This window comes from Spea bombifrons, chromosome 1 (assembly GCF_027358695.1).
Source record: "Spea bombifrons isolate aSpeBom1 chromosome 1, aSpeBom1.2.pri, whole genome shotgun sequence".
In the NCBI taxonomy this organism is placed as follows: Eukaryota; Metazoa; Chordata; class Amphibia; order Anura; family Pelobatidae; genus Spea; species Spea bombifrons.
Genome location: NC_071087.1, coordinates 52,959,783 through 52,981,321, shown reverse-complemented (window position 1 = coordinate 52,981,321; position 21,539 = coordinate 52,959,783). Strand labels below are relative to the sequence as shown.

The 21,539-nt window shown below is 37.1% G+C and overlaps 1 protein-coding gene across 1 annotated transcript; it reads right to left on the bottom strand.

The window, feature by feature from the left end:
- Positions 1-2,928: 2,928 nt before the first annotated feature.
- LOC128488184 (uncharacterized) lies at positions 2,929-18,808 on the bottom strand. The gene is made up of 5 exons (XM_053461657.1): positions 18,608-18,808; positions 16,947-17,027; positions 15,562-15,708; positions 4,088-4,120; positions 2,929-3,444 (listed from the first exon to the last, which is right to left on the bottom strand). The coding sequence occupies exons 1-5, from the start codon at positions 18,806-18,808 to the stop codon at positions 2,929-2,931; spliced, it is 978 nt and encodes a 325-aa protein (XP_053317632.1).
- Positions 18,809-21,539: the final 2,731 nt, after the last annotated feature.

Below are 21,539 nucleotides of genomic sequence, written 5' to 3'. Positions count from 1 at the left end.
TTCATCCGCAAGCTGCACCATTAACCCTTGGGAAGCATTATATATGAGCATTTTATAATCTATTCCATGTATGTGAGATTCCTTGTATTTCCTGAATACATTTACATACTTAGGTTACACTTTGTTATGTTTTTTTTCTCTTTTATGTCTGTTGAAATATCATAGAAGGATTTTCAAATTTCCTTGGATTTGGTATATCTTGCTCTCTCTCTCTCTCTCTCTCTCTATAAATAGTGATAGGAACAGTGCAATTTGACGATATGATTAATACATGTGTAGACATACTGGTAAAGATAGCCATGCTCATAAAAGCTTAGAACAGACTCCCATACAACTAGCAGATATTTTTATAATCCTCTGCCAGGGACAAAGAGTGGGCTACTGTTATCCATTTTTATTCTGGTATTATTTTTGGACCATCCAGTATCAAGCATAGGTTGGCTCATCACCACACAGCCTGGAGTCCAGACTAACATACACCTTCCTTGGAAATGTAGCTGCTGTGGCCTCTTCCCAAGTGGCCTCATCATAAGTGGCTATTGAAGAGTTACACTGGACTATCCAGACATCCATCCCTGGTCTTCATGCTTTCATCCAACTACTCCTCTGGCAATCACTAATGTCTGCCATATCTCCTTCTCTTACAGGTATGAATATAACATATTCATATTTCATATTTGAACCCCTCATCTCCTGCTATTACCCCTGCTGCTCTCAAAGGGTTAAATTTGGTGCCCTCTATTCCATCTAAATTGCAATTGTAAGCCAAGGTGTGAAACATCTGCCTCCTGTATGCAATTACCTTATCTGACCACTTGTGAGGCAGCCCTATAAATTCCTAGGCCTCAGTCGGAAACAAGCTTACTTGGAAATGTAGCTGCTGCGGCCTCTGCCCCAGTGGCCTCATCATAAGTTTATAGTTAAGAGTTACACTGGAGTTAAACTGGGGGGGACACTACATACCAAGTACCACTGCAGAAAGCGGGATTCCACCTGCGCCGCACCCCTCCTGTGGAATTCCCTTCCCCGTTCCATCAGACTTTCTGCCTCATACGCAGGGCCCTCTTCTCCTTTGCACCAGTTTGTTATCGTACGTGTTTATAAATTGTCCTACTGACTGTAACAGCGCTGCGGAATCTGCCGGTGCTTTATAAATAAATGTAATGTTAATGTAATGCCACCAAGTCAGGGCAGTTATTGTCAGAGCTTTATAAAAGGCACTTTTTTCTCCCCAAATTAGTCAGCTAGGTGATTTAATAAATGTAAGCACATTTGACACAAGTTGCTGGTGCTCATGATTGCCAAAAAAATCGACAGGGGCTCACTTGGTCTTGCAACATTTGCTTTATTCTCCAAGCGGTATATATTAACAAAGTGATGTTGATGTATCAGAACGCCTCATGCATTCCATGCTCACTGAAGCACCTAATCATAAAGCCACATTGTTAATATATACATCTTCCTTAATGTTTTATTAAGGTCAAATGAGCTCCAAGCTACACTTTTTATTGCTGAGGACGGAGATGCTCCTTGGTCAGATGGAGAAGTGTTGAAATGACTGGCACCATTTTCCCTACTGATGCTCAGCATGTCTTGTTACATTCCTGAGATAAACACTTTAGTATTTTTCATGCTATTTTTTTATTTCTTATTATTTGATTACATCGGACTGACTAAAAGAGAACAAGCAAACATACAGAGGTACAAAGCAAGATGCACTTAATAAACTGATAAATTAAAAAAAAATGTAGAGGTACAAAATTAACCTAATTAAGATCAGTTTAATTAAAGAAAATAACAGCTGTACAACTTTTAGTAATAAACGATTGCTGAAGAGATCATACAATTAGATGACACGTTCAGAATAGAAATATATATATATTTTTAAATGCTCATAATATAAAAACAAAACATTAAATTCAACCAATAGTTACAGATATTAGCAGGATTCTGTATAGGTTTGTTGAGTTTACAGAGTGGGTTATAGTAAGATCTTGGCAGCTACATTATGCTTAATTGTCCAATACATTTTCAGGGTCGCACAGTCTGACTGTAGCTGACCCCCTTTTTTTATTTTGATTTAATGATATGCATCTCAGCTGGCACAGTTCTCACTAGTTTATTGCAACTTAAATACCTGCCTGAACACAGGTGACACCTCAGAATATCTTTACTTTCATACAAGTTATTGTAGGAAACATAGGAACACTCATTAGAGTCATTTGGTTGCCACCGTTACCAAACGTATATGGTGGACTACTAAAAAGCTAATATTTGGGTCACGTTATTTATAAGGTCCCCAGGTATGACTAGTTTGTGCAGGTAAAGTAGAAGTATGTGTAATGTTGGGTATAACTCCCACACAGGGACTTGGTTGATTGTAATATGCATTTATTGTTATATTTGCCCCTAAAATCCATATTATGTCTTAGGTTTAAAGAAGTGAAATGATTTAAATTATTATATGGAAATATGATATATCAAGATATATACATAGTGTTTACAAATCTATGCAACGGTGTATGCAAGATATTTTCATATAGCACATTGGCCACCCAGATTATGGATGTTACATTCTGTAAATAGGTTAATAGAATGAATGTCAGTGATACACTTAGGAAAAGGGAAGCTTTTTATCAGTCTAACTACATTCAGCAACTACTCGAAAGCATAGCTTAAAAATACGTTATTAATGAACAGTGAATTAGCTGGAAAATCTAGAGCGTAAAAGATCTTTTGCTACTCTACGGAAAGTTCTCGTAAATGAAACAGCACTTTTTTTTTTGTTCAACAGATATCTTCTAAACTTCTATACCACTGAAACAATGTGTAGAAAGTGTTTTATAAGTACAATAATCACATGTTCACAACTGTGAAAATAAATAAAAATAACCTGATAAATGAATGCTTAATTTTATAATTTATGTATCAGATTTCAAACTGATTATTTTGTACTTTTTCAATAACAAAATATCCAGGTGCCTGTATCGGTATGTAACTATCCCCTCTAATCATGTCATGTGTTTGTTGCGTTTCAAGTGTGTAGGAATCACAAAAAATCCAATTATCTGTACTGGAACTGACAGTATGGTCAGTCACGGCACTTTCTATTTCGGGTGGAATAGTGGGATCTGCACCTCCAAGGGTCAACTGAAGGCCCACAGGAGGTGCATAGGTTGAGAACATTTCCTTATCACTTGTTTTTAGAATAGGTGTAGAATCAGATCTTCCTCTTTCTTGTAGCATTACCAAAGGCACTTCATTAACAATTGGTGAAATGTTTCCATGATTAGAATTATTTAGCCTATGTTGACCGATGGGATTCAGGTCCTGCTGTCCCACAGTAGCATCATGGCCAAAACCTCTTCCTCCAAAATGCTGTACATTGAATGCATTCAGTTGTATTCCAGGATCAATGGGCAACAAAATGGCTCCAGAAATGATCTTAAGAAAATGAATAAGAATATTAACTATGATAATTTCAACAAATACAATGGTGACAAAGGCGTTCTTAATCTCTAGACATTCAAATGAGGATTGTAGAAAAAAGTCTGTGAAACAAAGATTAAAGGGAGAGGAGAAGAAGATATGGTAGATAGGTAGGTACAGCAACGGACAAGAAACAGAATGTGATCGGTGAACAGGTTGAGAGTGCTAGGATCTGACTAAAAGAAGGACAAACACTGTTATGAGACTTGTTGGCAAGTCCAAGACAGGACATGAAGGCAAATGCTCAATACCCTTTTAAAACATAATTTAAAAAGTATGAAATAAAATAAAGAAAGAAAATATCATATACAGATTATTTAATTATTATTATAAACAAGCATTCTATCAAACGTGCTTAAAGCAAAGAGGGTTCCTCCAAAAGTAACCTAGCCTGAAAAATGATTATGATGACAACTTAAACATAACCTTTACTAGAAATTGCAATTAAAAAATTATCTGAGCTAGCAAAACTTTTCCTTTTTCAAAATACAGTAAATTGGTTAGCTTAAAAAGTTGTTGTGGTACATAATATTAACATTTACTAATTCTTTTATTATTTAATATACATTGTTTATTTTTAAAATAAAAGGTTACTTACATTTTCCTCAGAGTCAGAACCTGTCAGCAATGACTACAAAATGTTAACGACAAAGAAAAAGCAAATTATTTTCCAAGATTACCTTTTTATGGCACACTTTTGCCTCCTCCTTATTAGAGGCAGCAGATGATGGCTGGCACCTTATGACCATAGAGGGCAGGAAAGCTGAGTACCCCCCGGCCCCTTGACGCCCACCCCATAACATATGAAACATTTACACATGAACACACACATTTACACACTTGCTCTTACGTTAACACAGACATACGCGCTAACACAAACACACACATTCAAGCTAACATAAACACACAAGTACACATACACACTAACACAAATACACCTACACATTCACACTAACACACACTCATGTTAACACACACTCACACGTATGCTAACATAAACACACGCTATTCTAAAATAAATGACTTAATCATGTTTAGTGTCCTGAAAATTATTCCAAGGTCCTATGTTATTTCTGCAGGTTCTATAAAAGGTGGATGATCAGTGTAATACAATTGTCCTACTATTAGTCCTACCTGTGTGTTTGGAACTCCAATAGGCAATGCTACATGGTTTCCCAATATTGGATACATTGAATAAATCTGTAACATATTGAAAGATATGAGTAGCCAGTTATCTTAACTACACAGATCTAATAATTCACCTACACAGATCATAATAAAGTTACCACTACCTTAAAAACATGTTAACATACAGTAAAAGTATTTGTCCCTTCACAGTTTCTTCTTTTTTTGCTTATTTTGGATCAACAAACTCATTTTAATAGAAGACAAAGACAACATAAAATGTAGCATTTAAAAGATCATTTGACTTATTGAAGGTAAAGAGTATCAAAAGCAAAAATATACCACCCATGTGAAAAACGAATTCCTCCCCTAAACCTAGTTTCTTGTTGTGACCACCTTGGCAGCACAAACATTTGTGATAACTGGCAGATAACTGGAGTCTTTTACATCGCAGTGGGGGAATTTTGGGCCACTCATCTTGCCAGATTTGTATTCACCCACAATGGAGGGTTTTCGAGCATGAACTGCCTTTTTAAGGTCATGTTACGCATCTCAATTGGATTCAAGTCAGAATTTTGACTAGGTCGCTCCAAAACATAAATTTTGTTTCTTTTGAGCCTTTTAGTGGAACACTCACTTGTGCTTTGAATTATTGTCCTGCTGCATTACCCAAGTGTGCTTGAGCTTTAGGTCACTGACTGATGGCCAGATATCCTCCTTCAGGATTTTCTTGTAGAAAGCAGAATTCATGGTGTCACCCAGGTCCTGAAGCAGCAAAGCAGCCACAATCGATCATAGTACCACCACCGAGTTTGACTTTTTGTTTGTATGGTGTCCATATTGTGGAATGCTGTGTTAGCTTTACTCCAGAAATAATGGGACTCATATCTTCCAAAAGGTTCTACTTGGTGGTCATCAAGATGTTTTTGGCAAATTTGATCTTTTAATCTTCTAAACATGAAATCATCATTTATAAACTTCATTATGTGTTTGCTCAGGTTATCTTTGTCTAATATTAAAATAAGTTTGATTATCTGTAATGTTGAAGGGTGCCAAATATGCAAAAATAGCACTTATAGAATATAGAATAATTGTTATACAATTGTAGTTGATTTCACTACTCATGTGAGTTTTAGCTGTCATGATAATGCTGATTTCACCTATACATTTCCCAGACCCTTCTATATAATGATAACATCTTACCTGTGTGTATGGAAGTATTAGCTGTCTTCCAAACAGCAGATAATTGGAAAAAATCTGTTGTAAAATAATTAGTGTTACTCAGCTCATAGACTCAAATTACCAGATGGCTCAGGATAATATTCTTTGGTACTCTGATGGCCAGAAGAGTGCTGGCAAAGGAGGCAGAGAATTAAATGCCACCAGGCTGTTCTGAAGTGTGAAAATGCCACACCAAAGTTTATTGTTTAGGAAGGCAACATATACCTGATGGCCTGTTGTCTTTTATATGCTCACTTTATGTGTTTCTTATATATTTTGTTTATGTAAATTTGTTTTGAAAAGGATTGCATAGGGCATAGACTGTGTTGACTGCCAATTGTCTTATTGCTTGGTTTATTACATGGTCAGACTTGCCCTATGAAATCAACAAAAAACAGAAGTTGATATTTTTGTATCAAATTTCTAAACTTAACTGTGTGTACTGTATTACTTAATGTGGTCCTTGTGAGAGTCACCATAACCGACAGTTTAAATGTACAGCAAAGCAAGAAATCACTACAGACTCAATAAATACTATTTAAAAGCTCAAATCTGAAGCATAAATGTGGATTCTAACACACTATAACCTATACATTACTTAGACCAACACTAACAAAGTTTTTCTTGGTAAGTCCTATCTAATCCCAACATGACTGCTTAGAGCATAGCATTGCTGTTCTCTTCCATTAGGCCCTCTTAGACACAATTCTTCATTTAGATTCCTCATATACATCAGTGACATTTATTGTAGAAGAAACAATTCACGCATATCCTGAATCTAGAAGTTTCAAATATTCAATATACAAATATGCCATGGTTGCTTTAATTCCACAGTATGGCCCTGAATATGAGACAATGTAATATATGGCAACTAATATATTCTGTATTGTAATTGAATTTTGGGTATTATGCTCTATTTTTTTATATTTATTATTTATAATTTTTATTATAGACACATACATTTTACTTGCATTGACGCATAAATTAAATACAACAAAGTAATAATTTAAGTAAGTGATATTTTAACATTCAGCTTTTTTAAACCATACCTGAGCTTGCTGTGGAACTCCTCCCAACTGCATTATATGTAGCATCTGCAAAATAAATAGTGTAAAAACTTTTCTTAGGTTATTAAAAAGCATTGTCAATTTAAAAATTCTAATAAAAAGAATGCTAAAAGAAAAAAATAAAGCATTGTCAGTGATAATGATATAACTGGGAATAAACTACACCTAAGAGGCTTGATATATTTCTCGAATTCACATGAAACAGGCTATTTAAAGCTGTTTAATAGTTTAAATAGACTTAATAGTATAATAAAGTAACATATAAAAAACTGTCAAATAAAGCTAGACACGTTTTAGCATTATAGCTTGTAGAAGCTATTAAGGCCCATCAAGTATGTTTTGTTCCAAATTAGCAACGTGCTAATGCAGGAGAAATTAAGATATAATTCAAGCCTAGAGGGATAATGGGGTGCTAACAGATTTTGGCATAATCACATGTTGTTTCTGTAAGTCAGATTGTTATGTTATATACTACTTGCTATATCTACCCATTGTACAATGCTACGGAACATGACGGCACTATATAAAATAAATAATAACAATCGTGTAAGAAAATAATAACCTTTCATATGTGTGCCCTCTAGTGGCGATTAGTGAAAAGTGCAATGTCAACATTTCTGTACTGAAAAAACACCAATTTGTATTGCATTGTATTTGTTTAATGCTCGTGTAAATAATAAATTATGAATTGTTCTGGAGTCCTTCTGTTTACAGTTCACATATTCTAATTATAGATACTGTATGGATGCAACCTAAGTTGTTGATTACAATTCAAATACAGAATTACATCACTGTAGTCGGTAGATCAAGAAAAGATGCTTTGCTTCTCTGTACCACCTGCTGTCCTACACTTGGTGGTCTAGGATATGTGCTTCTCCTGATGCAACAAATGCTTTACACAGCACCTGGGGGTCTAAGGTCTGTATGTGCAGTTTGGTCTAGAGGTAACAATCATACCTGTCCTTTACAAATTGAAACAGACTGAAAAAATAGCCCAGCAATTCAGAGGTTCACTAACACGTTAGTTCCCTGCAATTATAAATACCAGTTTAGAACTCTATATTGATATTTTTATAAAATAATGTTTAAAACCATGTCCCACTGCACATAGGATGGGGCTAAGGGGGCTGGGGTGAGCTCTATAGCCTCGGGGTAAATTATTAACCTACTCCACGCAGAAGAGACACCCTTTTTGATTATTTTCATATATATATATATATATATCTGGGAGGGGAACATTGTTTTGTAAGTTAAAGCCAAGGGCATGTAAGTTGAAAGCTAAGTTGAACTCACCTGAAACTTGCATTCTCTCACATTAAGTCAATTAACACCTCACGTATAGTTGCTATGATTAATAAAAATCCAAGTTACTTAAGTTGTAGCATGTGAGTTCATGAGAGTCCCGTCAGTCTGACTCAATTTTTTAGTATGTCAATCATTATGTGGTTGCTTAACTTTATCTACTGAGGTGTAATTTTTACTTCTCCCTGCTAGTACAGTCGAAACGTGATTTTGCTTTTGTTCTGGGCTGGCCATGTCTTACATACTTGCTTACTAACGTAGGAAAGAATGGCATGGCAGCGCCCCATACCAAAACAAAGTTGGCTCATTCAGCGGTGAATGGGAAGACTTTGCTCATAGAGACATGAATTTGGATAGATAATAGGCACATGTTTTATCGAGCGTATGCATAGTGTCAGCATTCCTTAAATATATGTCTCATTCAGGAAAGCCTTGCATCTGAGGTTTATTCACTAAAGCAAGAGTTTGAAGGTAAGTCTTTATGCATTGTAGGGCCAACCCCAGGCACATTTTTCCTTCATGAAGGTCTAAGCTGGCCCAGCATCTACTGAAGTGTTCTTACAATTGCACTCCATTTTGTAAAGCTAATTATTATGCACATAATGATTGCATTTTACTTACCGGTAAAGCAGAACTTGCAGTGAATATGGAAAAAAACAGAATAATCATGATCATTAGCACCTGTATAAAAAAGGACAATATTATTCATCTTAACTCTATGACACAAGATTTCTACATTAATAATAATTCATAAATAATATTTTACTTTGATATAACTTTGTTAGCAGCAATCATCGGAATAAAATACTTTTTCAATCTTTTTTTCCCTTATATAATGGAAAAACATGTTAAATCATGCATTTATATTACCTGTTTTCGCTCTTTTATTTACTATTAGAGAAGCCTTCAGATGTTCTCCAGACTTCCAAATGTTATCTTAAACAGAGATTTGGGAAGTGTGCAGACTTTAGATGAATCTTAATATGTTGTTCTACCCGTTGGTAACCAATAAGAATTAAGCAGCCCGTATGATATCATGTGGTTCTACATTAGGCTCTGGTAATAGATACATCCTAAAGCTTTTGTGTCTCTACTTAATAGCAGGGCATAACGGAAGTCTGTTGCTGCTACGCTTGCACAGATAGAATGACCTAACCCAGTCTGAAATATTGTTCAGTGCGTTACTCCTTTCACAGACAGCTCCTAATGTGGGAACTGCAGACAAACAAAGCATTTAACAAAAACATATACTGTATTCCTTGTCAAACTCCTATGCAGATGATTTGCATGACCATTATGTGTGTCTAGTCTTAGCACCTAATATTTATATAGTGCCTTTCTCCTAGTGGCACTCAGATCGCGTTTTAGTACACGGTTTCAGAATTAACCAACTCGGCTGCTGAATAATAGTTGTTATTAATACCCAATGAATGGTTGTCAATTATCTTCTACAGAAGGATGAAGGGCTGAGTTGAACCTGCCAGGATTTGAACCTGCGACCATGAGGTTTGAACAGGCTCTGCAGTCAAGTATTTCTTTCAGTTTGGTCCATAGACTTTGTAAGAAAATGGAATAAATGGAGAAACTTTTCTTACCAAAATGAGGACTAACCTGTTACTTTACCATAATGCTTTAAACTTTTAGTGGGCTTGGCTGTGTTACTTGCAGCTGAGGACATGATTATATTAGTAATAGCTACTGTTTTTTCTTTACCTACTTGGTCATCATGAATGCTACAGACACAGTCTACTGCAGTTCCCTTGGTTTCGCAGATTAATAAGGGTATGCCTTTGGGTAACGGGGGCCTGATGATCACACTGAGTACCAGATTTTCTTGCAGAGGTAGAAAAAAAACCTTTTCGGTTATTAGTGGCATCTCAAATCATCAGATATCACTGGTCACAAAACTCCTTACCAAGGTGATGTTTGACCCTACAATGGACTCCTGGGAAGTTATATTTTTCCCAAGAAACCATCTAGAAACACTGCCATGGTGACTGATTTCAGAGGCAATAGGGCCACGACTTTTCCAGTATTTAATAAATATATATTGGGCCAAAAACAATTCAGACAAAAAAACAATTTTTCAATTCGTTTTTGGCCCATTTGTTTTACATTCCCTTCCCATTCAGTATGGCCAAAAATTTAGAGGCATTTTTTATTTGGGAACAACATTTGTTGCCTAATGCCCACATTCACTCTCCCTCACTCTCTCACAATCACATTCTTGTTCATTCTCTTACAGTGGGGTATGATAGAGATTAATGGGGCTAGAGAGAGGCAGTGGTATGTAAGGCCATTGGCATGGCTAGGCTCAACTCAACTATTAAAAAAAAAATAGACATTGATTTTGGAATTATTACATGCCTGCCAGAGTGCATGAATTAAATCCTGTCTGAGCTGAAAAATTAGTCTGTCTAGAACAAATACCTTGTGGTGTCAAATGGTTAGACATTATTTCCAAAGCCACATGCCTCATCAACTTCCTGAAATGTCTGATGTCATACTGTAACTCTTCTATAATTATCATAAAACCACAGCATATTTTAGTATTAAAGCACCCTGTAGCCTCATATTATACCCTGCCTGATTTAAGTAAACAACAGGGTTTGGCTCTTAAGAAAATGTTTGTAGAAGATTTAAGCTAAGATAAATAAAAAAAAATATTTTACTTTGGAAAAAGTATTTACAAAATTTACACATACCTTCTGTTATCTTAGGCTGGAGTGTTGAGGAACACAGCAAGATCTGTTCTTCTGCACTCATACATCTGCCAATAGCATTGCTGTTCCTGAAATAGGTGGTGTGTAAATCCTAACAAATCTTATCATTGACAGGGTTCGCTTACACAAAGCACCTCCACAAAATGTTAAAATGGATTGTGTTGGGTACCTACCACAATAAATCCTTATAAAACACCTGGTGTCACTGTTTGTTCTGCCCTCCTGGGCTGAATATTGGAGCAACTCCTGTAGTAGAGTGAGAGGAAGAAGATGAACAAACTTTTTCTCCACTTCAAACGGTACAACTCCGACCAGGAGTCCTTTCAGCAACTTCACTGAAGCTGAGGCTGGGGAACATGAAATGGGAGACTAGGCCTGAATACAGCCAAGAAGAGTCAATACCATTGTTTTTGACAATACAGTATGTCATCATACATAAAACACATAAATAACAGAAGGTATCACTACAGTGGAAGTTCATCACTTAACATGCCACTTTCTAGCAGTTATCTAGATGTTTTGTTTTTCTTGTATTTATATATCTCCTACACAAATAATCGCTGAGATCTTGTGATTTCAAGTCCACTTAACATGCTCAAAGGGTCATTGCGCCGGATATACCCCTCTTAGGACCACAGCAATCCTTACAAGTTGCACAGCCAGGGATAACAAAGATTCCATCTCATACCATATACCTCTAGATTCCTCATTGTATCCTAGGTACACTATTCTCTCACGACCCCTTCCTGGGCCACCTTATTACACAATCTGCATCTGCAAACACATATGGTCCCACATACTAAAATAAAAGTAAACAGTACCAAAACTCCTTACACCCTATCAGGGGTTACTTGGAATGTAAAAGGCATTCATAAAGGTAAAAGGATGGCCATGCTACAACACCTCAAAACATTAAAAATTCAGGTATACTGTTTGCCCGAAACCTATATATCCTCGCAAGAATGTGAAGTGCAGAAAGAGAAGATGGGAAGGGTTAATGCCATTAAGCTGTGAGGCATAGCGATTAAACAGCTTAATCCTAAAATTCATTTTCAAGACCCTGAAAGCAGATTTATCTTATTGGTTTGCACTAATGGAGAACAGTTGTTTATGTCCCGCAACATTCATACACAACCCAATGGGATAACTTGTAATCCTTGTGGTATAGGCATCAGAAAACAAATAGAAAGAATAATACAGCAGATAGTGGCAAAGAATGAAAAATATGGTATCTTGTCTGGTATGGGAGCATCACTTTGCTCCTAAGTTGTTAGTGTTGATAGAGTTTGGCACACAGTTGATGTTTATACCGATACACAAGCGGGCATAAGGAGGAGAGAGAAAGATGAATGGTTAAAAATACTGTTTAATCCGCCAATACATACTTTGAACTGGTATACAGCCCTGGATTATGGCAGTACTGGACTCCAGAGTCTGAAATATTTGTCATACATGTAAGAGGTTATGGTTGTCACACTAACACATACTTACACATACACAATCATGCGTCACAAATTTACGCTAAAACACACTCAAAAACACTTTAATGAACTCATGCTAACACACACTTACCCATGCACACTCATGCTAACATACACTCCCTCAAACACACTTACACACTTACACACTCATAACACACTTACACATACACTCTACATATATATATATATATGCTCACTCCCTAACTCTCTTTTCATCTCACTCTCCTTCCTTACTCCCTTACTCTGTCTCTCACTCTCGCCTGCCTCCTTCCCCTTACACCTTTACCTTCTCGAGAGCTTCATCCTTGCTGTTCTTACATTGTGTGCAAGCAGTGCTTTCATATTGCGTTACATGGCCCTATCGTGTTCCTTCTACACAAGGAATGTTTGCGTGACCCAGGGGCAGTTAGTAGACTTGTGCATTCGTATTCGGGTGAACATGAAAACGAACACGAAGGGTGCGTTTTCGTTGTTCAGTCCGAATACCGCACACATGAACATGGCGGCGGCAAAGTGTATACAAAGACACACAACATGAAGAATCTTCATGTTTGTCTTCGTCTACGAATCTCCCAGCTCCCAGGTCCCTTCCCCATCTAGCCTACCTTATCTACGCAGCATCGCAGGGGTTAACAGAAGCGGAAATCCTTAGGTCTGCCGTCAGGACTTAAAGGGCCTTGCAAACCACTCTATTGGTTGATGCCAGAGGAGGCCCCTGCAGGCGACCAATAGAGTCGTTCGCATGGCCCTTTAACTCTTGACGGAGAACCTACAGAGTTCCGCTCCCATTATCCCCTGCGATGCTGCATAGGTAACAGGAGCGAAAATCCGTAGGTTCGCCGCCACGAGTTAAACTTGGAGCGGGGAGACAGGCCAAGTTCCCCGTCAGGAGTTTAAGGGCCATGCAAGCGAGTCTATTGGTCACCTGCAGGGGCATCCTCTGGCATCAACCAATTGGCTGATGCCAGAGGAGGCCCCTGCAGGCGACCAATAGGCTCACTCCAACAGTCCTTTAACTCCTCATGGCGCAACTTGGCCTGGGGAGATCATGGTCTCCCCGTTCCAAGAGTTAAAGATCCGTACAAGCGGCTTTATTGGTCGTTCGTACAGACTTTTTACTCTTGGAGCTTGGCCAAGTTGCGGAACCAGGATTTTAAAAGTTGTTTTGTTTTTTACCACCAAGTGGCTGTCATAATGATCAGATCACTCATGTTGAACTGGAGTAGTCTGATTATCATTAGCGACTCTTGATTTGTTCTTAAGCAGTTTGAACTTCAGTGGAGCCTTAACTGACTGACCTGAAAGCACCTATGGAGCACAGCAGTGACTGTGATTTGGTCCTCACAAGGTTGTGAAAACCGAAGACAAATATTGACCCATAAAATGCTGCAATTGTGCCATTGAAGGGGATAACGCTGCATGATCACTCTAATAGAGCTTTTGGGCAGCAGGAGAGGGATACTGTTGGTCCCCACAATCTTGAGGGGACCACGGAAACCGAGGGCTTTGTCCCTGAAGCTGCCTATGGGTAAGCCCGCGATCGCAAAATTAAGCCTCAATGATTACTCTCGTAGGAACAATCAGAGGCTCAGGGGGCTCTTTCTTACTACCAGACAGAAACAACAGTGACTCTGCGATCACCATGATTGTAACAATGTGGGAGCACTTTTTTTAACATATCAGGTACGTCATTGGTCCTCTAGGGACATCTTTTGATGATGTACCTGGTGTGTCTTCTGTCAGGAATGATTTTGGTGGGCTTAGCAGTGTAAGTTATCATCATTGTGGTACACAAACCAAACAGTATTGAGAAATGCAAAATAGTTTCCAGGAGTACAACTCACACAATGTTAAGCACCCGATATAAAAATGAAAGAGTAAAATATTGATTCATCAGAAATTTCATAAATGCTAATAAAAGTTATTAACACAACAAAGACATGTGCTTTGTGGAATCACCCAGGGGGATGTATCAATCCCCCCTACCAAGTTGATTGCAGTGAATTCCAAGATTCCTGCCAGATTTTCATCCAATTATTGATTCATAATAAAAAACATATAGTTTGATAAAATAACAGGAAATTCATGTGATGCAACAAGGTTTATTAGCAATAAGCAGACAATTAAAGAGCCTATAGATCTACAACTGGCTTGGTTCAATAGGCATGCAAAATAAATCATTAATATAATTTCAACAATACTGTAGCAAAGAAAACTTGATAAAAATGGAGTTGGCATTAATATACTATGTCAATTAAACACACTATATCAAGTTGGTCAACAGCTCATCTCCATCTGCAAGAAAAAAATAAAGGAGAGTCAAAGCACTTTAATGAGTATTAAGTGGGATCATGTGTTTGCTTTGTCAGCATGAATAATAGTATGCATGTATAAAACTGTGGTTAAGTGGTTAAGGTACCGATATATCTGTTGTATCCTTTGCTGTAGGATCTATTACAATATAGAAGGCGACTAAAGGGTAGGGATATAAATCCCTAACATGCTATTATAATTAGTACTGTAACTCATATTGTCCATCAAGGCAACCAGATCAATGTATACAACAGATAAAGTTACTTCCATATTTAAGTGATACATACTGAGAATCATGAGAATGACATGTTTCTAACAGTTACTAAAACTCTGCTACTGAAAGATATATAGCCAATTTTACAGATACTTACAAAGCGTTTACTTGGATCTTTGAAAGTATTTACGGGGCATTAAAAAGATCTTGATATACCTAAATTAAAAACGGCAAGTTAAATAAAGAAACAAACACATCATCAAAACTGAAATGATTAAAATACGATGTGTATATTCCAGGTACACATAGTGCAGGTTACCTAACTCAGTGTTGTCCAACATTTTTTAATGTGGAGGCAAGCTACTAAGAAGAACGGAGGGAGTCAACATTCAATTAAATATGTCTAGTAAAAACATTTAAGTTTTGCAGACAGGTTGGGGACAATACAAAATCTCTGGAGAGAACACATTTTTCCAATATCCGCATTGCCCGCAATAATAGTTAAAACATCCAATAAGCAAAAATGTAGCAATATCCCATATCGTCTGTCAGGCCCTTGCCATACAGGTTCATGTATTATTTTCTTGTTTCTTTTCACTATGACTACTTGAAGTAACAACTGGTACCTTATCTTCTAGTTTGTTTGGTTCCAGAGTAGGCTTTCCAGTCAAAGTGTCCTCTTGAGTTTTGGTTGGAAGCTGAAGAGCTCCAGAAGGAATCCTTTCAAGATTAATCACCTCTCCAGTAAACTGAGGGATCAGACAACCAAATGTCTATAGGACAGTTAATCATTATCTTAAAGAATGACTTTACTCAATAATATGTTAGAGTTATATTAAAACCTTCCTTTCCATTAGTAAACCCAAACATATAGCATTGCATATTAGAACATACTGCATTATTCAAATATTGTTTTTGTTGGGAAAATTGGTTTAAAAACACTTTTATTCATAACTGTTAATCTCTTGACAATGTGTTTTGTCTTATATCTTAATATGATGTTGAATTGAACAGTTAGCTTAGTTGTTAATGGTAAAACTATCGTTTTCAATGGCCAGAGCCTACACTTTATATGAATTAAAGTTCAAAGTAACCTAAATACAAACCTAGGTTTTTCTTTTTCACTCAATCTTGGGTGAAATGCATAAAAAGGCTAAATGGCCAACTCAACTTAAGTTGGAATTCTCAAAACTCTTTAAAGTAATTGATCCTCAGGTATTGGCTTTCAATAAAGATGCATGTGAGTTCCCTCAAATTTACACTACATCAAATCAAATCATTAAAAATAGAAACTATAGAGTACTTGAGGTCTTCCAGTTTTTGATGAACGTGAAGAATGACGCAGATAAATTAAATCAAGTTACATTATGCCATTTGCATTCCCAACAAAGAAGAACTCACTCTTTAGTATATAGAGGAACCTTTAACGAGTTTCCTCATAAAGATAAGAATGAGCCTCCACAATCAAACCATATGTATCACATCTACTAAAACTAAGTGACTATTCTAGTAAACTGGTTTTAGAATCCTTTTAAACCTTTTTTAGAGAAACACCACTCCCCTGCTTTTCCCTCTGCTTCCTCTGGTGACAGAAGAAGTTGAAGAGCATGAGGGAGACAGAAGGAGGGGACGGGTAGACAGAGAGATAACAATGGGTGAAAAAGAGAAGGAGGACAGGGACGGAGACAAGAGGGATGAGAGAGAGAGAGAGAGAGAGAAAAGGGAAAGAAACAGAGAAGCAGGGAGAATAAGAGAGAGAGAAAAAGAGGTGAGATGAGAATCACAGTAGAGAGAAAAGGCGGGAAAGCAAGGGAGAAAGAGTTACAGAAAAGAGCAAGAGAGGCAAGGAGAGACAGAGACAGAAGGGAGAGAGAACATGAGAGAGGGAAAGAGAGAATGGGGAAACAGAGGAAGAGAGAGAGAGAGAAAGAAGAGGTAAAGAAAGATTTTGGCCATGTCTTTTCGATGATGGCCCCCATACGCTTGTATTATATACAGTATAATTGTTTACCTGCTCCATCGTAGGTGGGTTTCCTGACTGCTGTGGTATACCTGGGGGAGGTTGTTCCAGGAATAGGGAATAGTACTGAATCTATAAGAAAAGCAAGAAAATCAAGAAAGCATTTAACCCTATTGGAGTAGCCAATACATGTTTTTACCTAGGACTGGTTTAGTGGATTTAAAAATTTAAATTATTTTCTACCTCATGTTCCAGTTAGTTTCATATTTTTTTAATTGAAATGTGTATTTTTACAGTGTTTATATTATTACAGAGGAAACAACAGTGGAACTCAAATGTAGTCTAATAGTTACTGACCTAGCTTCTCCTTTGGCCATCAATCCATACGCACCCGATCTGCATCTACAGCGGCAGATTGGGAGCTACATTGTGCGGCCACCGACTGGATATGCCCGGTCACATGCTACGTGAGCATAAAAACATACTGTGCGGCATCCCATATCTAGCTGTGCGCTGCACCTATGTGATGTAGGCCTTACAGTGCCAGGGCCACATTGACATCCCAAGTCTGTCATTAGTCTAGTGGCAACAGAGCAGAAATATGTGGATCTAAATCTTCCACTCTATGCGCTTAAAAAAATATCATTAAGAGGGATTGATCCTTACCTGCCCTTGTTTTTGGGGTATTCCATATGGCACCACATAAGACATCATCTACCAAAAAATAATCATAAAGTGGATGCATGGGTAACTGGAATTAAAGTGACTGTTTTAAACCAAAATATATGAGAAAGAAGATACGACTGTAAATCCAATATTAATCTCCAATTCACAGTCTAGTCTTATACAAAAAGGTATGAGACTAAATCCGCAAGTTTATGAATGAGTCAAAACATGAACTCCAGTTGCACCCCACCAACAAGGTCCATGAAAGCTGAAACATACGTCTTGAGTTGTAGATCCCCTTTTGCAGAGGAAAATTGCCTTAAATTTTAGTTTTGGTCTACTCTTGTCTGCAGGAGCATTTGAGAGGATATACACCAAAGGGCAGGCTGTTAAGATAATGTCTCCTCTTGGTTAAGCTAGGCTCATAACATTTTATACACATTTTAAAAAAGGCCCTTTTAGTGTAATAGGGACTTCAGACATTTGCCTTCTTCAGTCTAGAGGGATACCAAATACACCCCACTGATAAACCACCTGGAGGCAAAAATGTGCAACTAGGTTTGATAGCTCCCTTAAGCAAGAGAAATTTGTCCTGTAGTTCAGCTCTAAACTATCTAAGCAGGCATGAATAGACTGGTATGCTCACTCTGCTGAGACCCGCAACCGAGCCGGAGCGAAGTTCCTGTGCAGCGTAAAGTTACCCTGTGACTCTTCTCTGTGGCTTCATTATGAAGCAGGGAGGCATGTGATGCAAAGGGGGCACTTCTATGATGCGTAGCTGGTTGCGAGACAGGCTGGGCAGCATATTTGAATTTCATTCTTCAGATACCCTCATGTGCAGCATTAGATTAATATTCTGATAGAGGGTTTAACTTCTGTAATGGCACAAGTTAGCTAAAATTGGAGACTATTGAGCAGAGTTGCATCTTGGGTCATGCTGTTAAAATGTATTTTTCTACATAATAACCATACAATAATCCTTTGATGTGTTTTTAGGCATAGTCTCTTGGGATTCTTGGCGCCACCTTGGTTCTCAAAAATCTTACCTGGTTGGGTTGTTGCGGATTTTGGTGCGGATTCTCTAATGCAGAGTCTAGTAGAACAGATTGTGTTGCAAGCTTTGGAGTCCATACTGGAGGAAACGGCCCATTGTTGGTTGTCTGGGACATTCCAGGCATCTGATGTCTCAACTGATTTTGAAGAACCCCAGGAACTAGCATACTCATGACATTGCCCTGTTTCAACATGGGGAAAAGATGTAAACTCTCTATAGTAGGATATACCAAGCCTTTAACTTCTATAAACCATAGTAGCAGTTAGGTTACTTTTTATCCTGTGTTTATTAAAGCATTTGAAAACATTTTTGTCTGTTGACCATTCAGCATGGGCACAGAGGGGGTGATACCTGCAAACTGATACATTAGTAATGCTTTCAGACATTGACAAATCCAAATTCTCAACAAAATGTACATCTCTAGTTTTAGGGACTTGTTTGCACTATAGGGGTATTGGACACAATCTCTCAATAATCAGTTCAGATACTGGGCGGACCAATGTTGTTTTAGATCTTTTAGGAAAGGAAAGGAAAGTCTTAGCCCAAGGTATTTGGCATTAGTAATTCTTCACCTGCATTTCAATATTTTTTTTAGCGATTATCAAATACATTTTATTTTATCAATATGCAGATTTAACCAAAGCACACTTTTACCCTAAGGAGGTAAAGAAAGAGAAGCGTGATATGAATTGTAACATTACCTGTGGCAGACTAGGATTAATTAATCCCATCAGAACCTAAAATAGAAATAATTTCAAATTAAACATATCTCTAAGAATGGTACATAGGCTTTTACTTTAAATGACAGGAAACTGATATTGCTGAGGGCAAATTGCTTAATATATAATAACACTTTAAGTACATACCGTATAAATTTTTCAGTTGTTCTAGTAATTGAAAGTTTAAAACCCACGGCATTCAAACACATGATAGCTGAATTTAGTGACATTGAAATGCAAATGACTGACTGATCAAAAGAGCATCATCTCGTTTTAGATTGGGACCCAACATTTTAGGTTAACAATGTGGTTGATGGCAATGAAGTTTGAGATGGTCTTGGTTAGAATTATATTTGTCTCTCTGTTGTGGGTGTAGGAATTGTTGGTAGTCTACCCATCAAAAAGGATTTATTTATTGTAGTTCATACATGTAAGCATATACTTTAGCTATGATTCTTCTTTATTTTTTTGTGAATCAAGTGAGCTGACATGCCCTTATGGCTACCTCTACTTTAAATATGTTTTATAGACCTCACTTATAACTCAGATCCTCATAAATAATTTAATAAGCCTAATTCCAATTAAAAAGAACTAAAGACAGGGTGTAAATAAAAATCCAAACTATAATACTGATATTTCTTTTTCTAAGTACAAAGTTTAGCCTATATTGTAAAGCACAACATTTGTATCAGACAAACCTCATTGCTGTTGCTTGCCGACAGAAGACGTTGTGCCACAAGCTGAAGATAGAAATAAATTAGTATTATATATTTGTTTATCCTCAACAAAATAAGCGGACATATGTTGATTCATTTTACTTACAGGAATAGCTAATGAAGTCCCAACAAGATGCACTATGATAATGAACAGTTTCATTTTCCAGCAATCCTAAATTGATCAAACAAGGGTCAACTCAATCAGTAGTGTGCTTGTACAGATAGTTTAACAGAAAGAAATGCTTACTGAGAGCTGTCAGGTGACCCCACAGATTATATGTGAAGTGCTCAGCGTAAAATTTGTGGCTGTGGTTTGTAAATGTAGAGCAACAATCACTACAATAACATTACTTCTATTAACATAAGTGCTGCTACCCAGGCTTGAATCACTTCTTCTGAGCAAGCGAGTGACATTTGGCCATGTCCAACCTCTCCTGCTCCCGGCCCATTTAAGGCCCTGTCCCAGTGCCCCCCTGTGAAACAACTCTCCATAAGAGGGAAGGAACATGGTAACAGGCTGTGCACCCTCTTCACATTCACACTCCTTATTAACATTCTATGCAAGTGTTGGGGGATGTCACAAAATCTTTCTCACTCACTTGACAGCAGGAAAGACTTTTTAACAAGTGACTGTATCTGTATGTTCTGTTTTTGTATTTATACATTTGAGACATTTTACACACAGCAATAATTGCACGAAAATGTTGTAAAAAAATGGTTTTATCACCATCGTGACCAATGGAATGTTCCGTGTGATTGGACCATTCCATTGGTTGTAACTGTTATAAGGCCATTAATCATTTTTCCAATTATTAGACGTACTGATTATTCATTTTCATTTTTTAGTTATTAAAACATTTCAACAAAATTGCTCTTAAATTTAATCTACACTAATTATTCAGCCCTAGTTAACTCCAGTTATGTATTTACACAAATAAAAGAAAAATAAGCATGTTTCTCTGATCTCATCAATAGCAACAATTATATACACATTATTAAAAATGTTCTCTTCTGCGTATATGTGTCATGGGAAAAAAGTTTGTCAGTCTTACCTTCAATGGTTGCACAGTGCTACTGTACTGTGATGGATATTAGAATATATAGTGTCCAGTAATAATTCTAATCCTTTTAAGTTGTGACGTATATTTCCCCAAACCAATGATCTAACAAATAAAATGACTCACTACTTGTCAGGGTTATCATTAAATATAACTCCTTAGCTATCATTAAAGTAATTTGTAAAATCGCATACACAAACAGCAGTTTTGAAAAGACATTTTTAAGAGATGTAATATTACCTAAATGTAATGGTTTGTTTGAGAGGTAGATATCTAATACTGTGCATATACTTCTACAGATACTATTATTCCATACAGCCAATGAATGCGGGGGGCAACTTAAGTTAGGTTAATAAAATAAATTGCACTCCCCAAGTTAGGGGGCTGTGACATCACACTTTTTGACTCCTCCGTGGACATCAGGTTTTTTT